The following is a 21,529-nucleotide window of genomic DNA, read 5'->3' on the forward strand; positions in this document are numbered from 1 at the left end:
GTCTACAGGACAGACGTAGTAGCAACAGACTGGAAAATTTGTCTATGCAGCTGCATCATGAATCTCTTTACCAGATTCAAGCCTCAGGTACCAACCCAGCAGAAAACGTAAGCACATAAGATAGCTAAACCTGTGAGCGAGAGCAGGACAAAGCCATCAATGCAGATCTGCATGCGGCGATACAGCTTTTCTTAAAAAAAATAATGTAATCTAATTCTAGTTGAAGCCTGGCCATTCTTGCTGAACTACAAATGGCTTTCCTAATAATATACACCAAGAAAGATGTATTTCTTTTCTCAGCGTCCTGTCCTGATATCCCATCCCTTTGTCAGCCCTTGATCACCTGGTCCTGCCTTTCGTTCATAAAACCTTATAAAACTGCACCACCTCAGCAAGAAGGCTGCAAGCTGCCTTCTGCATCTAACAAAACCAAGAAAAAAGAGTTGTCTTACCACCATCTCTTGATCCCCCGTGGGAGTAGTTGTGCTAATTACCAAAACTTAGAGGAAATGATTCCCATTCTCACTTGTTTCAAGGCCCCTTTCAGGCTAAAGGAGTGTGAGCTGACTCAGTGTAAATAAGGCTCATTAAGTTTAATGCTGACGGTGTCTGGCCAGCGTTAGTGCAAGGAAAAGTTTTGCTTGCTCTTTCGCTACTATTTCTACCGCAGCACCTTCTGTTTCCTTCACGAGACTAAGGCAATTTTCAGCTATTTATGGACAAATTGTGCAATCTTAGCCTGGACTGGGAAGCAAAGGGCATGAAAGAGCTGCTGCCCCATCCTTTCTCATTCTTATTGCTAATGGCAAATTATTCTGAAGGCGGGGGGAGGGGGAAGTGAGGGGGATGGGAATCTACTTTTTTTTTCCCATCGCATTTTTTTTACATTACATCAGACAAACTGTTCTGGAAAAAAAAAAAAAAAGGTAGCATTTCTACTGTAAAGTGTCTGTGGTAACAAGAGGATTTTTTCATTCAAAATGTAAATGCTGGTAGTATCAACATCTGGAGGACTGTAGCCTTAGGCACCATTACAAGAAGCAAGAGATTTGGACAGGATACATTCAATCTTGCTTTAATGGTATGATGTTCTGCCAAGATAAACTTCTAAGCTTTGACATACTTTATTTTGAAAAATGTTATCGTCAGGTGTAAAGGAAATTCCTCTTCACTGAGGAGAGTTTTGTAGCAGTGTATGTGATGACATAATTACTATGTGACTACATATTTCATGAACATCTTTCCTGACCTGAATAAACAAGAAGCAACAAACATTCCTTCTGATGACAACCCCATACACCAGTAGATTTAAATAACAACAAAAGAAAAGGACTCAGATTCTCACTAAGGGCTCTGTAAGGGAATTATTTTCCATCAGCGTGCTGCACTTTAAATCCACTGCTCCTAATTAAAGCAAGTCAGTCGCTCAAAAGCTTCTTACACCAAGCCTCTCTGCCTTCAGCCTTACTCAAAATCTCTTCTCAAGTCCTCACACCGTTCCAAAGCCTTCACTTTTGCCACGCCTCGCTTCTCACTTTGATTAAAAAACAATTGCCACCTCCTGCTGTGATTGCTCTGATGTTACGGGTGCCACCTTCCTCTGCAGAATTGTCATTATGCACACTCTTATGGACTGCTCAGACCTGTTGCTGACACTGCTTAGGCTTCTCTGTCCATCTTTGTCCACTTGGTTCAGTTACAGTTTTGATGGGACTTCAGAAAATTTAGAACGAGGGTGTACTCACCACGTAACTTGCATGGGGCTGTCAATAAAAAGGTCATGTCTGGGAAAAGTGAACCTATAATATAGCCTTACATGTTTACCTTTATGATCCTTTAACCACCAAGCAGACATTTCTACGAAGGCGTGGAAAAATAGGATATGGAATTCAAGTAGAATTATAAGAAGTATACAGTTCACCCATTGCCAAAATTTCCAAAGACAGCACATAATCACAAGGGTGACCTAGGTACTGCTAAATTCAATTCTGCAATGCCTAACTACTAGGCAACCTCAAATTAGGATGTATTATGCTGAATATTGCTACTTAGGGGCAAACATCTGCTTCCAAAGAGTCCTGAAACCACTTTTCTTAGGACTTTGGAGCTCTCTGCCCCAGAGAGCTTATAGTACAGGAGCATACTTCAAGTGAATAATACTGTGATGATTGTGGAAAAGTGTCTCAGCTGGTTTAAATCAGTAGAAGTTTACTGAAATCAACCAGCTAAAAGTCAACTACGACAATGTGAATTGAAATCTTAGAATTGTGTTCAAGTAGCTATGTTTTGTAGTTAATCCATCAGAAACACTAATGAATCCCCCTTTTTTCTTGGACTAAAGAAAAATTGAACATTTCACTGATAATCACACTGTACCCCACACCCGCCCCCACAATCCCGTGTGCTCAGCAGCAGCTGTTCCTGGGATGTCATTCCAAAACCTGCTTTTCAACAACTCAGACACATAGCTTCCACTTTCTTGGGTCATCTTTGCCTCCATAATCCACATGCATCACAGATGTAAAAAATGATATCTTTTATATCTAATTCAGTTTGGACTTTTTCACTATAGCATTAATGTAACACAATATGAGTATTTCCCAGAAGAAGTATTTGTCATTATAACACAGGGCTCAATTCATTCACTAAAGGAAAAGTTTGCAGAGCTCCTGGAAGTGGCCAGCTTCAGATAACGAGACCATTGGATTAAATATAGGTTTAGACTTCTTTTTTTAATCTTTCCCTTTATCTCCATCCAAATCCCCACTCCCTTTTGGCTGCTGTCACTACAGCACTTCAGATTTTGGCACAGAACCAGTAAAGGAGGTATTTCAAGAGATGGTAAATCAACTTATTCAACGCTCTCCCTGGCTTCCTTTCTCAGAGGTCAAATATGTTTTCAAACCAGTAAAAGAAGTGAAAGTTCTTTCAAGTCTCACTTCTCACAAGGCAGGACAAGCAAAGGTTTTTTTTTTTCCAATACTCACCACTAACAACATGCAAGTCTCAGAAGAGCCTCTTTTCTCCTCTGAGCCATGGGATATGCACAAAGGTTTACTCATTATCTTTTCACATTTTCTCCAAAACACCAGATGCAGGTCTATCAGCATAATGGGACAAGGAATATACACATACATCACATTTCATTATCCACCGTTATTTCTAACTCAGATACCCAAGCCAGCTCCAAGAAAAAATACCAGCATTTATGTGTATATGGGAACTCAATGATAATTTCAGGAGAACAACCTTGCACAAATAACAGTCTTAACATGGAGTTACTCTCTGTATATAATAATATCCCAGTTCCAAAGAGGTTGAAACGTATATTTTTGTAAATATATTGAAAATCCTTGTATTCACATTACAACTAACACTTAAATGACTGCAATGGCACCATTCACAGACCAGGTAAGAAAAGCCACTGCATCTCAGAAGGAGGTGCAGAAATAGAGCACACATTTTTATAATCTTCTTAAACAGTGACACATCTTTCTATGCAATTACCCTGACCTCAGTTCAAATCCAAAAGTAACACAATCAGAATCAGCAAAACACGCATACAACCATCCTGACAGCTGGCCAAGCCAGACTCATCTATTTGTCAAAAGACTAATCACCACTTCAGCATTTCACTGCTGCATGACAAATTTACCTTTCATTTTTTTTACAGCAGTTGCTGACCAACACTCAGCACATATTTTCAAACATGATGATATTCTATGAGAAGCGGTTTCAACTGCTATTTATATGCTTCATTAACTATTTTTGAAGGTTAATATAAGATATGAGTGGGAAGGAAAGGGAAAAAAAATTGTATCATTGCTACAAGTATTGGATTGTTTGTCCAAATTAGTCTTAAAAAAGGACTTTATGAAAGTGGTGCTTCAGTCAAACAAAAGCAACCACAACCAATACAGTGCAGCTGGAGGTACCTCTATAGCAGGAGGTAACATTAAATTATATAATGAGCATTATTCCTAAGGCATTATTCATCTCACTTTAAAGCAGACATCTACAGAAATTCAAATGGATTGTGGCAAGTGTTGTCCATTGACTAGAAAGGCAGCCTATAATGACTACCTCAGATACACGTCTGCACTGTAGCCATCCCCTAAGGTGAAATGAACTCCTGTTTCATTCCAGCATTTAGCCTTACTTTCTACACAGTAGAGCAATTCTACCTTCATTGCAGAGTATTCTTTCCCCATCATATTAGTAGAAACATACTACAAACCAAAAATCTACTAGGTTTTTACTAGCTTAATTAGCAACATCCAGTTTTCCTGAAGTTCTCAAAATACTTCACAGAGGTGCTAACCATCAAATTTTACAAGCGAGGAAAACTGAAAGTTAATATGAAAGTTAACATGACCTTGCTTATGATCTGCTACAGGTCAAAAGGTTAAACCAGAACTAGAATGAAAAGCCTAGGACACACTTCCATACTACATTTCATCCTGCCTTAGAATTATCATCATCTAGCACCAGTCCAACTGTTCGACAAATTCATAGGTCTGACAGGCGAGTATGAAGATTAATAAGAAAAAGAAAAAAATATGCAGTGAACAAGATTAAATACTTATTTCAGCAGCTTAAGTCAAACACTATCCCTGTTTATCACACAGTGCATCTACACAGCACACTGGAGCGTGATGCAGTTGCCTGGCTAGCATTGGTTAAGCTAGCGCCAGAATGAAACACACTACAGCAATTCCAAAATGATGCTGAGCCCAACTTATTAACCTTGTGAAGCAACAAAACCTACTGTCTTCAGCAGTGGGCCAGGCAAATTCAATTTATACATCTTTTAGTACTTGAGCTATCACCAGTGCAGCGTGCTTTGTAGATCTATGAGACCAGTCTAGGTGAGCTGGGGATGTTCTTCACGCTCTATTGCCCCATGTAGAAGTATTCTAAATTCTCTGTAAGAGCAGCTAACTGAAATAATACTGCAGATCATCCTATAAAAAAAAAATAAAAAAGAAAAAAGAAAAGCAGTATAGACAAGGATTCAATGGTTTGGGTTTTTTTTACATTTCTGAAACAGAAAAACAGCTTTAAACATTGACTATAGGGTAAGTTGGAGTATAAAATCACACCTGTATGCACACATACATATACACGGATACATGCTTCTATATATATACAATACTCTTCTCCCACTGATATGCTTACCTATATTCACTTTGTTGCTGCTTCTTGTAAGTATATTAAGCTACCAAAGCATGGTCTTTTCTTAATTGTTTACAAAAGAATAATTTCAGTAATATTTTTTTCCAGAGTAAGCAGAAAACTAGTCCTCAACACCCTGCTGCACTGGAGGGATGATGCCTTCCAACCTTCTCTCTATAGTGCTATCCTGCCAAAAACAAGTCTTTACCAGTAGTCTGAAACCCTGGCACACGAATCTGATTTTCTGCACTGCTTAATGCTGATCTAGCTGCCTGCACCCAAAATACAAGTCAAAGGAGCAGGAATGCCAGCACAGTACTACTATGTTTGAGGCAAGGATCTTGCCAAAACTCTACATATTTAGTACTCTGGAACTGATGCAATGAAAATTGTTGTTAGAGGACTTGGGTAATGTCAGGATAGAAACAAAACATAATAATTTTTCTTCCTTTAATACAGATTTTAACTCTTTTGAAATAATGTACATTTCTGTATTCCTTTGCTAATGTGGCCCATCCATTATAAACTTTGATATCATACAGAATTACATTTGTGGATATCAAGAGCATTTGAGCTCTGTTAAACAGAAATTGTTCGAAGCAATGAAATTATGTCACCGGAAAACAGACATATGCATTATCAGTACGGAAAACCTCTAGCTAAGCCTTAATACTGTAATGGCTCAGAAATATTAGATTACTGATGAAAAAACATTTAACATGAACATAGCTGTGCACTACCAAACCAGGATTGCAGTTTTGGATATTTCAGTTAACAGTAAGAGAAGGAAGTCCCTCCTATAAAATGATCAAAAGAGTAATTAACAGCCAAAAATCAAGGATATACTTCTATAATAGAGGACAACACTAAATATATGTTTTTCATTTTCCTCAGCTCAAAGTTAAATAGCAACTTTTTACAACTCTTTTAATTAAGGGGTGCAAGGACAGTCTGTCTTAAACTGCTTCTTCTACCTTGACATTTCAAGTTACCCAAATCAAAAGTCATAAGACCACCAAATAATTCATTTTGATAACAGCAAAAACAAAGCAAGTGAGCAGTTTTAATGAAAAATTGTTTCATTATGATGCCTTATAACATCCTTCAGCCAAAACTGCATGCAACTTTTTTCTCTCATTCATACCCTCTTCTGGATGGCTACAAGACTAATATGCTGTCCTGTCTCCTGTCTTGTACCGTCTTTTTTCCACCTGCACCTTGGCTTGCCACATACTGGCTGCTTCTTGTTCATGTTTTCTCTCTTTTTTTCCCGTCACTTTAGGTACTGAGGAGTGAGGCAGCAGAACTGCCTTTATAATGCCACGAGAGACAGGTTTAGAGGGAAGCTGACAGGTCTAGATCTCATAGAGTGTGTTCAGATACTTCAGCAATATCTGGCAACAGAAAATCTTTAAGACACATGGACAGCCAAGGCCAAAGTTACAGTGCTGAGGAGCCCTAAAGCATTCAAAGCAGAACACTGCAAGCAACAGGAATCCAATGTTAAATATGATCAGTACAATAAATGGCTTATCATCCATTAAGGAGGAAAAAATCAAATTAAAAAAACACATTTGTTGTGGCACTTGCTTCTAAAACTCTACTACTGGAAGTCTGTAATCTGTCAAACAATTTTACAATAATTATGTACAATGATCAGAACAAGACACCTCTTTCAGCTTCCTATTGATCATGGCTCATGTCAAAGCCATTTTCTGCCTTACAGAAACCTCTTGCATTTGCCTGGAAAAACATATGAATATCTTAAACATATGAATAGATTTTAGGAATTCCTGAAACAGCTGCAGGCCTGGGTCTGTTGAGTCTGGCCTCTCATCTCTAGAAATCATTTGTTTTACCGGGAGGCAAACACCTTCTTCAAGGCTTGGGTGCCCATAATTTAGGAAAGGAGCTGAGAGTTTCACAGAAGCCCATGAGAATTAGCCCCAGTGACATTAAGGACACAGCCAGCTCTCTCTGGGAGACTATGAAAGGCATGCAGAAGAAGAAGGAGGAAATGGTAAGACGCCCGAAGATTGTGGCATAACCCTTCATATATTTTTGCTTACAGCCAGAGATACATCAATAATTCCTGTGACACATAAATAAACAGAACTTTGACATGGTGATTTACTAAAGCAGGAATGGTAGTAATAATAAAACCATCAAAACTCCATAAAGGCCTTTAATGTGTCTGAAGATATTTTCATTACTGCAATAAGTGTTAAGCGTTTCCTTTGCTGTTAACAGTTTTTATGGCAAAGCTTTGAAGAATGTCCCACAGGTTATCAGCAAAGGCTCTATCTGTTGCATATAAAATAAGAACAAACTAAACAATCCAGAAAACTACTTTCAAGTTGTGGCCCAGGATTAAAGTTGGAATCACGACAGGACAAATCTGTTGCTGGTCTCATCTGGCACAATCCCAATGGACGGAAGCCATATCAATTGACACCAGCTGAGAATATAGTTTGATGCATCCCCTTATTCACTCAATTAAGTCTATATTTTTCTTTTTTTCCCCTTTTATGTTCTAGTCACCAACACCATTCTGGCCAGTCACTAATAGTCCTTAAAGGCTAATCTTCCTGTTAGCTTGCATTTAAAAATGAATCTCAGATGCAGGAAATGAAAGCCTTCCTCTCAAACATAAAGCAGATTCCAATTGAAAACTAAAGAATTCACACTTCAAACCACCCTCCGATGATGTCTTTCTCTATTGGTAACATTTGGAGATGTCTGAAAGGGAGCTAATGAAGACAGGTTTATGTGACTGGTTATAATTTTACCTTCCCGACTGCACATTTCACATTTGTCTCAGTGAATTATCTGGCAAAATATTTCATGATAATGAATTCTTTAAAAGGCTTTGCAACCCATGAAATATTTTGAGCTAAAAGTTTCAAAAACAGTCAGTAAAGTGAGCTTGCACAAATGGCTAATTGCTGAAAAAAAAGTTAAAACATTTGAGCATACCCAAACATAAAATGTTGTAATGCTTCAAACCACTAAATGACTGAATTTATGATGATAAAGCAGAGGGGGACAGGTAGAAGAGAAACGGGGTAAGAATCAGGGACAAACTACGTTAAGTAGCCCATTTTATAAGCCATGTGAACAACCCCAAAGGTCTTCCAGTGTTCACTCTCCTATCTTTCTTGCCGTGGCATTAAGAAGATTTTAACTAAACTAAGCTTTTCAGAGAATTAAACTTACTGAGATGAACCAGACTTCCTGATGCAGTGGCATGGACCACCGCGAGGAGAAAAACTTCCTGGGTGAAGCTGTCAGACCTCACCAGATCTCTTCTCACCTGCCTATTACCTGCAGCGGGTCAAGAGAAGCAGGAGGAAGCTGTCCTTCAGTCTCGTTCTCTCCGTGCTTATGAACTGCAAAATATCAGAATGACTCTCCTGGGCTTCACTAAAATAATTTTCGGAAGAGTTTTCCCCCAGCTTTAACAGGCAGTGGAGTGGGTATTGACTGAATAGGCTCAAACCCTTGGCTTTCAAAGAAAAAAAGACAACCTGTGATGAGACTATTTTATAAAGATGTCCACCCCTGCAAGAGGCCTACAATATTTGCTGTGGCTGAAGGAGACAGTATAAATTTAGATTGTTGATATCTTCAGAATTACCGGTAGATGACAATTGCTGTTTATTTGCAGCATGGTAATACAGGTTAGTGTCTCAGTGTGCTGAACATGAAGTACATTCACCATAAATTAAAAAAAAAAAAAAAAAAGTGAAAAAGACTGATCTACTTCTATTAACAAATTATTTAACAAATTATTCTAACAAAACACAATTTTATCATTGCTCTGATTATGTACCATCAAGTCATTTTTAACTGGTCTACTCACCTGCTACAGAAAAACTATTTTACCATAGCTGTTGTCCTGAAGTGCATGTGCTTATCAAATGTGCTCATTGTGTCACAGGTATTCATAAAAACAGGAATATAACACAAGAACAACCTGACCCTATTGTTATGGCACTAAGCAGCAGACACTTCTGCAACGATTAAATTCAGGAAGGTTATACCTTCCTACTCATACTTCCTGATAATACTCATCATTTGCAAGAGCGATAAATGCTTGTAAGTGATTTTACAAATAGGATATATTTTCATGCACTATGTATACATTTAGGAGGAAGTAATGACTGTAATAATGTGTGTGGGTTACAATATTGTGAAAGGGAATTTATCCACAGATTTTGTATTAACGTTTCTTGTGGCAGCCTGACTAAGAGGAGCAGTGAGGTATTTTTCTCTATAATCATTTTTTGTGCACAAAGAAAATACTTGAATGATGAAATTTAATAAATTCATAATATTTTATATTTGATAGGTATTTGATTTCCTCTTGACCAAGTTTCCTAAGAAAAAGAAAACAACCCACATTCAGCAGAGTTATCTGTCTGTCATTCCCTGACATGGATCTTGAACTCACCAGGCAGTTTCAACCAAACTTTACTGAGCGGGAAAGGTCTAGAAAACCTTAAAACTCCTGCAGTTTTCTTTAAAATTGGAAACTGAAAAGAGAAAAGAGATCTTATTAATATTTCAACCCAGAAAAGTTAATAAGCTCATTCTTAATTAGACATCAAGAATTCTCATGAAAAAGAGACATCAGAAACGAGGCTCTCAAAATTCCTCGTTTCTATTACATTTCACTTGGTGGTCTTATGTGCAACTTTTAAAAGTTCTTTGTGTTTTGTTTTGTTTTGCTTTAGAATACAACTGTAAGATACCAAATGCTTAGATGTTTATCTAGCCATATATAGGGTTTGAAAAATCTGTTGCAAGTAGGATGTTTTCCTGAGCAACTGCTATCAGCTTCTGCCAAATTTAAAAAATACATTTCTAGTCCTTCTGGTTTTAATGAAAATCTTCCAGTGCTCTCTGAGCAGCTAGAAAGGAAGCTGAGGGAGAAGTCTAGTGCACAAACGCTGGTCTGACCAACGGCTTTTAGAGAAACCCAATGTACACAAAAAGCACAGAAGGAAGAAAGCTCTTTTTCTTTTCACTAACTATTGAAAGGTGGTTTCTGATACACCTAGGGACGCTTAAAGGTGGAGCATTCAGCCACAGTTACCTGGTTAAATCACGTATTTCCTCTGTTCTTAGCAGCCAGAGTGAGATTCTATTTATCAGATTATTTCTTATTAATAATATGACCTCAAAATTATTTTTAATTAAATAGAATTAGTTTTCTGATTACTCGGTACTCCTTAAAATGTTTCTGAGTGTACACGTAAGATTGGCTAGTTACCTCTGCGGTGACTGTAAGTGAAATAACTCAAGTTTTTCAATGTCTGTGTTTGTACAATGTCTTGGTTGTGTGGAACATTACACAAGCACTAGGTATCACGGCTGGTATTTGAGAGTTTTCATGTCACAAGAACATCTGTGAATGTAGCGCTGAGGATGGCATTCTTTGCAGAGGTGACATCCAGTGGCTTGGAGGGGCTGCGCTATTCTTTCATCTTAATGGACGATGATGATGCACTCTGCAAGAACTTGTGGGAAAGCAATTGCTGCCTCAGACTGTTACAATCAGCATACCGGGGAAATCTGCCTCGATTTCCATATGTGACACTGGGCAAGTCCCTTACCCTGTCTCACCTGAATGAGGGTAAAAGTAATACCAGACTCTACCTTCAGGGAGAGCGGCAAGAGATATATTCGAGATTACACACACTGATCAGCTACACAGCAGATCAGTGTAACTACCTAGCAAGTTTACGGAAGGCATGCAGGAATAAACGGGCTGCTCTAAATCTGGCAGCTTTTGTAACTGTTATGTTAATTTAACAGCTACCTCCAAATACTTAATCCACCTGAAAATGTTACTACTGCCTTGTTTAAGAAAAAAAAAAATCCCAGGTCTATGAGTGTTCATAATTATGTCCTTTCTAGTCCTACACAGAAAGTTTCACGTGTCATTTCTGCTGGTTGAGACAGAACAGGGATAAATCATTCCCATTCTGTCATGCTTTTGCCAAGTGCACTCAGAACACACACCTCCCCCCCCCGATTAAGGAAACTCTTTATAAACCCCTTCTACAATTTAACATGGAGTCATGAGAGTATATACGTTACTTCCGACTAGCAAAGAAAACTCAGAAATGTACTAAAGTTTGGGTGCCTCTGCGGAAGACAACTGCACGTATATAAAGTAATATGGTCCAATTTCTTTTGATCTTCTTCGTAGTCGCAGGCTGTAAGGGTGACAGAGGAGGTGTGCATAGCCAGAGAAATTTGCCTTACACAGCATTCCTTAATGAATCAATAACGACGAAGGGGAGAATGTTCAGTACCCCTGAACAGCAGTAACTTACCCGTCTATTACGCCCAGGTGTGTATGTCCAAGCTCTCAGCACAGTGCTTTCTCAGGCTCGTTGTTAGGCCAAATTAAAGACCACAGGATCCACTTAGATTCTTACCACTGTATAGGCAAAAGCATCTTTTTGCCTTTTATACACTTTTTTAAACATCTCTTTCTACTTTTCCAGATAGCAAATTCTTACAATGCCTTAAAATACTTGCTACACAACTGGTCTACACTGGGACCCAGTTCTAGAATCAGCACATCTTAATTTTCAGTGAAACGATGCAATAATAAATTCACAGTAACTACAAGTAATTTCAGGTTTCCATCTGCCTTAAGGCTTCTTGATATTTGCCACTGCAGAGACAGAAGGGATCAGAGAAAAAAAAAAAAAAAAGTAAATGTTGATAAAATAACCCAAAGTAAGTGTCAGGCAAAACAGCATAAAGATTCGTGCAGTCCTTCCAAAGCTTTGCACAATGTTTTCCACGTCTTTCTCAACTGTATAAGATAAAGCGATAGATCTGGGGTTTTAACAAGTCTTTTTACCTAAACAGTTAGTGCTCATAAACAGCAATGTTTCTCAGCGTACTGCTTTCCATTTCCTGTTTGGTGGGGTTTTGGTTTTTGTTAGGCTCGGGGTTTTTTTTGACAATGAAAGTTACTTTAAAAGATTTGTCTTGAGTGTTACCCCCCATTAATGTTCTCATCCAGGGTACTACAGAAGATATCACACACCAGAGCAGAACTTTTCCTAGAAGTTGATAGCTTTATTCCCACACACATAGATGTAAAAAAAACCCCGAAAACTTAAAAAGGCTGCTGAGAAAATCTTGGTGCAAATTTTTAATGAATTAATAAATCAATAGCAGCCCGTGTCCATCTCTAAGGTATGGGTATATCAATATTTACATATAAAAGAACATTAAAGGAAATGTGGAAGACAAAAAGAATTATTTTAAAGGAGCAAATCATAAATAATTGCTTAAATTGAGGAAGGTCCTTGATTGATGAGTATAAATAAATTGTTCACACATTCGGTGAGAAACATACTAACTGTTCATGTCTCCTCACAAGCTGCAACCTGCTCAAGGCTACTGAAATGTGAGGGGGAAAAAAAAATCCCAACCGCCCACACCTTTTTTGTCCAGCCAAATCATCCAAACAGAAATTAATAAAGCTCAGCGCTTTCATAAGACTTCACATTTTTAAAGTACCGAGCACACATTAGCTAATCAATGAATTCCCCTGTCTTGAATACAAAGTGCATTAGAGGAACAGAGGCCAAATCACAAAAGTTCAGGCAAGCCTGACCTCAAACATCTCACCGGGGGCTGGCTGCCACCCTGGCAGGAGCTGATCCAGAGCTCCTCTGCTTTATGGTGCGCTGCCCTTCCCACAGCTGACTCCAGCCGGCTGTTACCTCCCGGAAAAGTGGTAACTCACAGCGGGATACTCTAAAGTCACCTTCAGCACCCCCTGCTTCAGCCGCGCTCGCTCGGAAGCCCTGGCACAGAGGATTCGCCTCCCAGGTGCCCTTTCTGCTCTCAGCCGGGGCCAACCCAAGGCTCCTCTGCAAAATGGCACCCAGCCACCTCCGCCCTGAGGGGAAAAGGTGGGTGGGAGCGAGCTGAGGGGAGCAAAGACTCCCAGCAGAAGTTCACTGCCCTGGCTGGCGCCATTTCAAGGCCGTTGTCACCTTTGGTCAGCCAATCCAACCAGCCTGGCCTCCATGGGCAGCACAGGCCGAACGCCGCCATCGTGCCACCTCCAGCAGCCCTGTGCCGGGGCCAGGCCTGCCCGGGGCTGCTGCCCTGGGCACTGACTGGCTTCAGGACCAGCCAATCTTCAAGGCTGTTTCAGGACACTGAAAAGGCAGTGGAGCCTCTTAGCCCTGGCCACCGAAGTGAGACATGGGGGATCACCACATGGGAGAGGCAGGACCTCCCCAGCCAGCCCAACATGCCCCCTTGGGGACGCGGTAACGGGGCGCAGGGATCAACCCTGCCTCCCTCAGGGCCGACTCTCCCCTCTCTCAGCAGGAGCCTCCCGCTCCGCAGTCGCCTCCATCGACGCCGAGGTCGCCTTCTCCCCGCAGTGCCTCCCGGTGCCGCCGGTGTGGAAGACCCCCCGGCTCGCCCCCACCGCCGGCCGAGGCGGGTCGGGGAGGCGGCGCCCCGCCGGCCCCGCCGCCGCCGCCGCACACAAAGCGGCCGCCCGCCGCCACCGGCCCTTCCTGCGAGCGACGCCCGAGTCCCCGCCTCAACCTGCAGCCTATGAGCGAGGAGGCGCCGCCCCGAGCGGCGGCCGGATCGCGATCGGGATCGCACCCGCCGCCCGCCGAGGAGAGCGTCGCGCTCCCGTCCAGTCGCGTCCCGTCCCGCGGCGCGCCCCGCCGCCGCCGCCGCCGCGCCCGCGGGGAAAGGAGGCGAGAGAGCGGTGGGTGCCGCGCCGCCGGGGATATGCGTGGAGGCGGCCGGGCGAGCGCCGCGCCTCGCCTCGCCGCCGCTCCCGCCGGCCCTCCGCAAGGTGTCGCCGTCGGCAGCGGAACGGCGGGGCCGCGGCGGCTCCCGCCGAGTGGCGACGGCCGGTTCCGCCGGGCCGGGCCGGGTCGGGCCGGTGTGCGCGGGGGAAGGCGGGCCTGGCCGGCGGCCCGCCCGTCCCGCCGGGGGCGGCCCGGGGAGCGGCGGCGGTGTGCAAGCCCCGCTTCGCCTGCGGGGAGGCGATCACTGCAGGATGATTATTACTAATTATTTACAAAGCCCAGAGTCGACGCGACTCCCTCGCCCAGCCACATCCTTTATGCATCTTTATTTATTTATTTATTTATTTATTTTTATTTAATTGCCCCGGTTGTTTCGGCGGGAGATGACGGGTGGGGAGAGCGGCGGCCCGGAGGCGACGTTTCCCCCCCAAGCTCGGGGTGGCGCGGGGAGGGGGCGACACAAAGGGACGGCGGCGGCGGGCGGAGCGGAGCGGAGCGGGGCAGCCCCGGGCCCGCCCGGCCCCGGCCCCCCGCGGCGGCCGCCCGCCCTCCCCTCCCCTCCCCGGGCCGGCCCCGGCGCTGTGGCAGCGGCACCGCGTCCTGCGCGCAGAGAATAAAGAGCGAATGGGGCTTTTGGCGCCAAACGCCAGGCGCCTCCCTGCTTGTATGGAAATCAGGGAGGTGGGGTTAGGCTGCTCTCGCTTTCCTCTTCTTTTTTTTTTTTTTTTTTTTTTTAATGCTCCCCTCCCCGGGTGTGTCAGCTTTTTTTTTTTTTTTTTTTTTTTTTTTTAATGCCTTTTTGGGGGGTTAATAATATCCAGCAGCTTCAAAGCCAGCCAGTGACAGTCATCTGTCCGCAAGCAAAGGGTGAATGCGGAGGCTCGGGCCAGCCGCGGGGGCCGGGCGGGCTGGCGCTCAGTAAAGTGCAACATACAACAAGATCATCTGCTTTTTTTTCTTCCCCCCCCCCCGCTTTTTTTTTTTCTTTCCCTTTACCCTTCCCCCCTTCTCCCCCCCCCGCCACTCCTCCCCCCTGCAACACCCACCACCATCACCAAGGAGGTAAGAAGAGGAAGCTGCAGGGTCTGGGCTGTAATAAGCAGGAGGACAAAAACCCAATCAAATAAATACAATTCCACATCGCGTTTGAGTTGCTAAACTAGGGAGGGTGGGAAGGGAAAGGACGCGCAGGGGCATTGCAGTGCCTGAATGGGTTTTTCATTGAGCAGAAGAAAATCCTGGAGGGTATTTTTGTTTTGTTTTGGAGCTGTCGCGTTGAGATCGCCTGTGTTTTGTAGGTGCCTCTTCGCTGCTTTGCATTTTTAACGGTTTAATGTATTTCACGAGTAGAAAAATGTACAATACTGGAAGTGATCGGGGGCGGGGCAGGGGGAGAGCAGCTGAGCCGGGCTCGTTTCTTTGCATTTCATCATAAGGCTTTTAATGGATTTTTTTTTTTTTTTTCCCTTTTTGGTCTCCGTTTCAGCGTCAGCTGTTCTGAACCCAGCAGAACGATTTCCCTTCGCGTTACCTTCACCGAGCTGAAGGGAGACGCTGAATGTCTCTTTTGGACTTATAGTCTTTTTTTTTTTTTTTTTTAATGTCTGATGCAACTGAGGTGTCGGAAGAGGAATGGGGCTGTGGTTGACTGGTCGTGGCTAGTGAGTGGGGGGTCCGGCCGAGGGAAGGGCAGCAGCAGCAGCAGCGTGCATTTTCCGGAGGTGAGAGAGCTGGAAAGCTGGTGTGTTTGCAGGAGGTTTGGTTGCATGAAGTGGCAAAATGCACAAAGTTGTTGTCTTTGCAAGGTCTCCGTTGCTCTTGTCTTAAACTGGAAAAAGGGGGGAGAAAAAACTTCCCGTACCTTCTTGGCAAATCAGGAGGCTTTGTTGGTGGCGCCGGGGTGGTTTTAATGCATTTTTGTGCGTGAGATTATTGCATAAGGTTGATAATTTCTGTTGCTGCTGGATTTCCCCTCCTCCTCTCCCCCCACCCCCCTTGTGTTTTGTGCGGATTTTTCTGGCTCGCTTTGAGTGAATGAACTGGCGATTTGCGAAGTTGCAAAGAGCCCCTCCGCCCCCTTTTTTGCATCCTTCTCTCTCCCCTTTGCACTGCTCCGCAGATGACAAAAGGAGTAAACTTCCTCTACTTTTGCTGGCATATTAAGAGGGCTTTCTGGAGAGATTACGGTATCAAAGCCTTGCATCTGTCTACAGTTACTCTGCTGTTTTGAGCGTTCTGAAGCAGTTTGGGGTGAGCAGGCGAGTGCTATGTGCAAGAGCACAGAGGTGCTTTGCATCCCTGCTGTACCTTGCCGGCTGGTTTTGTGTCCTCACGGAGCGCCGGGGAAGGCGGAAAGCTGTGCCTGTGGGAGCGCTACCTGATCGCTTGTCTTTGAATCTCTTGAGTCGGGAGGAAAGGTGTGTGAGAGGCATTTTTTTTTCTCAACTTGCAAGAGGCTCCCTCTTTCTTGCTGTTGATGATGGGATTATTTTTTTATTTTTTTTTCCTTCGGTTAAGGAGAGTCACATTCGTGTCTGTTTGTTTCTTCATGTTTTAATTGTGGTTGTTTTTTTTTTTTTTTATTTTTGGTTTAGTTTCAGGTCTTGGGAGAACCTCTCTTCTTCCCCTTGGTGGAAATACCCATAAAACCTGTCTGTAAAACCATTGCCCGACCCAGGGATCAGCAAGAAGAGACCCGTAATGCCAGGAATGGTCAGTAAAAACCCAGACCTCGAGTTCGACTCTTTGCAGCCCTGTTTCTACCCGGACGAAGATGATTTTTATTTGTGCGGGCCGGACTCCGCTCCCCCCGGGGAGGACATCTGGAAAAAGTTTGAGTTGCTGCCCACCCCTCCCCTGTCTCCCAGCCGGGCCGGGCTGCAGGAGCACCCCCCGGGGGGAGCCTCGGTGCCGTGGGGAGGGGCGGCCCTGGGGGGCTGCCGCCCCGCCGACCCCCTGGACTGGGCGTCCGAGCTGCTCCTGCTGCCCCCCGAAGCCGACCTGTGGGGGGGCTCGGACGGAGGGGACTTCTTCGAGACGGGCCTCGGCGTGACCAACAACCTCAACTCCATCATCATCCAGGACTGCATGTGGAGCGGCTTCTCCGCCCGCGAGAAGCTGGAGCGGGCGGTCAGCGAGAAGCTGCAGGGCAAGGCGCCCGCCGCCGCCCCGCCGCCGCCCCCGGGGGCCGCCGCCGCGGGCAGCCCCGCCGCCGCCGCCGCCAGCGGCCGAGCAGAGCTGGGCGCCGCCGTGCCCGAGTGCGTGGACCCGGCCGTGGTCTTCCCCTTCCCCGTCAACAAGCGGGAGGCGGCGGCGGGCCGGGCCGGGCCGGTGGCGGCGGCGGCGGCGGGCGGTGGGGCTCCGCTGGGCGGCCGCCCGCCGCGCCCTGCCGGGGACAGCCGGGCCAGCAGCAGCTCCGGGGACGACACCCTCAGCGACTCGGGTAAGCGCTCGCTCCGTCGCCGGGGTGGGGTGGGCGGGGGGGTGGCGGCTCCGCGGGCTGCCCGGGCGCCCCGGTTGTGTCCCCGCCGGCGGGCAGTGCGGAGCGGGGGGCGGCCGGCAGGCGGCAGCAGGCGCGGCGGCAGCGGCGGGAACCCCGCGGCCGGGGCCCCACGGGGGACGGCGGAGCCGGGGGCGGCCGGCTCCGAGGCTCCTGTCCTGGCACCCGGGGGAGCAGAGGGGCAGCACCTTCTCCGGGCAGCCCGGCCCGCGGGGCTGCGTGGTGTTGGGGACCTCACCGGGGCTTCCTTACCTTCTGCCCCATCCTAGCGGCCGTGCTGGGCGGGGGGGCGGTGGGCAGAGCGGGCTGCCACTATCACCCTGGGGACGTCGTTGTTGGAGTATGATCGTGTGTGCCCTTAGGCGTAATTTGGGAAGGCTGGAGCCAGGCTAGTGACCCCTCAGCGCTTTTGTTGCACTGACAGAACCTAAAATGCCCAGAAACATCTCCCGTCCGTGCAGAGAAGTCCACTGGGGCTGGAACGTGGTTTCGCGTGTGTAGATGAGCTGGTCCGTATGACCATCGCCATAAACTTGGTGATCCGCCGAGGGTTTCAAAGCCTGCTGTCCCTTTAATGTCTGGTTTGACAGCTTTGGGTGAGGAAGCACTTCCAACAGCTGTCTTCTTGGCAGTGCACCAAGCGCCGGCTTAAAGGGTCCCCGGCTGGAGCAGCTTCACCTTCTGCCTCAGAACAAACCCAGCGATTGTTTCGTTTTCCGGCTGCTTTTCTACCAAGCAAGGGCTGTGTTGTGGCACTGTGCATGCCTTTTGTACCGCAGCTCTACGATGCCATTCAGAATACATACATTCTGCCTAAAAAACTCTTTTCTGCTGCGGTGATTATGTGGGTGGTAGCCCCACTTTGATTGAAAATTAAAAGACTTTAAGAAAAAAAAAAAACACTAATTTAACTTATTGAACTTTCAGAAATCACTGTTCTTCAGTCATTTCATGTATTTTACATACTTTTCCAGATTTGTCTTGACTACATACGGTGGGCACACCCAGGTTTTGCCATCAGTTATTTCATTGCTGCTTTTACTGTACGCATTTTGTCATTAAATGCATACGGGTTGATACTTGTTCGGGGTATTTTCTGTGAAAGTAACGTCTGTTTTATTTTCCATTTTGCATTACCAAAAGATGATGAAGATGAGGAGGAAGAGGATGAGGAAGAAGAAGAAATAGATGTTGTGACAGTGGAGAAAAGACGCTCCTCCTCCAACAAGGCTGTTACCACCCTTACTATTACAGTGCGTCCTAAAAATACCACTTTTCCATCAGTCAGGACACAGCAGAATGAACTGATTTTAAAGCGTTGTGCACCAATTCACCAGCAGCATAATTATGCCGCTCCTTCTCCATACATGGAGAGTGAAGATGCTCCACCGCAGAAGAAGTTAAAAACCGAGGTGCCCCGTCCAGTAAAACCCACGATCCAACCAAAGTCTAAGAGTTCCAGTCCTCGAAACTCTGATTCAGAGGACAGTGAACGTCGACGTAACCATAATATCCTGGAGCGCCAACGGCGTAATGATCTACGGTCAAGTTTCCTCACATTAAGGGACCATGTTCCAGAACTGGTTAAAAATGAGAAAGCTGCAAAAGTTGTGATCTTGAAAAAAGCCACTGAATATGTTCATTCCCTTCAGGCAGAGGAGCAGAAGTTATTGCTAGAAAAGGAAAAATTGCAAGCCAGGCAACAACAATTGCTAAAGAAAATAGAATACAAGCGGACTTGCTAAACTTTTTTTTGTTTTGGTTTTATTTTTTTTTTTGGCTGACCAGGACAGTCATTGCCACTTTGCACATTTTTGATTCTTTAAAAAAAAATTGTGTTTTTTGACGTTAAGAATGTTGGTTTTACTTTCAATCCAGTCCCTGAAGTAATCGACAAAACTATATTATCCGGGTACGGAGCAAATGGATGTTCTTGCAAGGAGTTTATTGCAAGACTACCAAACAACAATGGACTGCCTTTGTTTTTCCTCTTAAGAACTGTAGATGGTGGGGATTTTTTTTTTTTTAAATTGTTGTGAGCATTTGGAGCTGCTGATGACATCTAGTTGAGTTTTAAAATGTTCATTCCTAAGTTTTATGGTGCTTATGTTCTAACAGATGTTACTTTAGGGGTTGGCATTTGTACCCCTGTGGGAATTTTCTGTAAATACCATCTACACACTTGCCTTTTGTACATGTCTTGGGTTATGAGAGGTGGCTTTTGCTGCCAGTATTAGACTGGAAGTTCATACCTAAGTACTGTAATACCTCAATGTTTGAGGAGCATGTTTTTGTATACAAATATATTGTTAATCTCTGTTATGTACTGTACTAATTCTTACATTGCCTGTATACTTTAGTATGATGCTGATACATAACTAAATTTGATACTTATATTTTCGTATGAAAATGAGTTGTGAAAGTTTTGAGTAGATATTACTTTATCACTTTTTTGAACTAAGAAACTTTTGTAAAGAAATTTACTATATATGCCTTTTCCTAGCCTGTTTCTTCCAGTTAATGTATTTGTTAATGTTTGGTGCATAGAACTGGGTAACTGCAAAGTTCTGTGTTTAATTTCTTCCAACGATGTACATTTAGTGCTGCGTCTTATAGCACTTTGAAATACCTCATGTTTATGAAAATAAATAGCAATTACATGATGTGCCATTTACTATTTTTCTTTTAAATGAAATTCTTTTAAATAAAATCTTTAACTTTGCAATGTTCATGAAATACAAAAACATGGTCCCACATCCTGGGCACTTCAACTCTCAAAGTATAGGTGACGCTCTACGAAAGGTCAGCTAGGCAGGACATTTCCATTTCTGGCTAAAAAGTAATTGTAGGAAGAATAATTTTCCTATTCATTTGTACTTCAGATGTCTCTTGTGATGGCAGGATCATCCCAGGGGACTGAACATACCATAGTTAATGGAAAGACTCCTGTGCCTTGTGAAGACTTCTGGAATATCCACTGTACGCAGAGAGTTGTGAGGGATCAGTGATGCGGCTAGCATCCTTCTCCAAGGGACTGGCCTCAGTGTGGTTGACAGGTGGAGAAGTAAATGATGGAGGTACACCTTGCTACAGCACAGAAAATCCAATATTTGTAGTAAATGAAGATGTTATTTCACTGCTGTTCTTAGTTGCATTACAGAAGCCTTATCCTTGAAGTGGTCCATCACTGCATAGGAGAACCAATGTTCTTGTTTGTAGCTGAACATCCTGTTTGTTACTACTTCTGCTAAATCAGTAAAATTAATAATCCCAGGGAAGATACAGTTCTGAGGTATGGAGAGCTGTGAAGCGTGCATCAAATGGGATATAGTCTGAACAATTAAACTTGGCAGGTGGTTGTCTCAAAAGGTGTGATGGCATTTGGTGTGACAGGAACAAGGTTTGTAAGTCTGTGAAATGCGTTTGGTCATTTTGGAAAGCTGCTTGAGACCAAGGAGTTGTTTTATTTTCTAGTTTGCAGGTATTTCTGACTTTGTCTTTCCCCATGCTGAACCTGAAAAATAAGGTACGGTGACTAAGTGGCCAGTAAGGAGTTTGAGGAGCAACTTGCAAGGAGGTAGTCTGGGATATCTGCCTCTACTTTAGTGGCAAAGGAAGCAACTTGCTTGGTGATGGAGGTACAGAACATCTCATATTTGCCATGAAGTGACAGAGTAAAAGCAGTATGGGGACAAAATCTCCACAGTAATAGGTGTGCGTGCCATGTGTCCATGCCCTACAGTAGCTTGCTGGTGTACCCGTAACCTGCGTTCTTGGGCTCCAGCCAGCTTCTGTACCAGGAACGTTGGGAATTGTACTTGCTAATCTTTCAGTGGAGTAAATCCAGGTCCTCAACAGGCACAAATCGGTGTAACATCATTTAGATTCAGCTAGTCTACACAAGTTTATGCCACTTGGAAGAATTGGCTTGAACAGACTGAATATCTTCCAAATTCAGACAATTATTCCATAAATAGAATCCTTGTTTTCATTCCCTTCATGTGGACTTGATCATGCTTCCACTTTCCCAGTACAG

The 21,529-nt window shown here is 44.3% G+C and overlaps 1 protein-coding gene across 1 annotated transcript; it reads left to right on the top strand.

Annotated features, from left to right (window-relative positions):
• Positions 1-16,694: 16,694 nt before the first annotated feature.
• Positions 16,695-19,238, top strand: MYCN (MYCN proto-oncogene, bHLH transcription factor). Its single transcript, XM_074153558.1, has 2 exons — positions 16,695-17,436; positions 18,637-19,238. The coding sequence occupies exons 1-2, from the start codon at positions 16,695-16,697 to the stop codon at positions 19,236-19,238; spliced, it is 1,344 nt and encodes a 447-aa protein (XP_074009659.1).
• The last annotated feature ends 2,291 nt before the right edge of the window (positions 19,239-21,529 follow it).

This window comes from Numenius arquata, chromosome 9 (assembly GCF_964106895.1).
Source record: "Numenius arquata chromosome 9, bNumArq3.hap1.1, whole genome shotgun sequence".
Lineage (NCBI taxonomy): Eukaryota > Metazoa > Chordata > Aves > Charadriiformes > Scolopacidae > Numenius > Numenius arquata.

Bases quoted from the DNA above. Each gene is read 5' to 3' on its own strand.
- MYCN (XM_074153558.1), top strand. From the start codon at position 16,695: ATGCCAGGAATGGTCAGTAAAAACCCAGACCTCGAGTTCGACTCTTTG. The intron at 17,437-18,636 runs GTAAGCGCTCGC...CATTACCAAAAG, and splicing joins CGACACCCTCAGCGACTCGG to ATGATGAAGATGAGGAGGAA.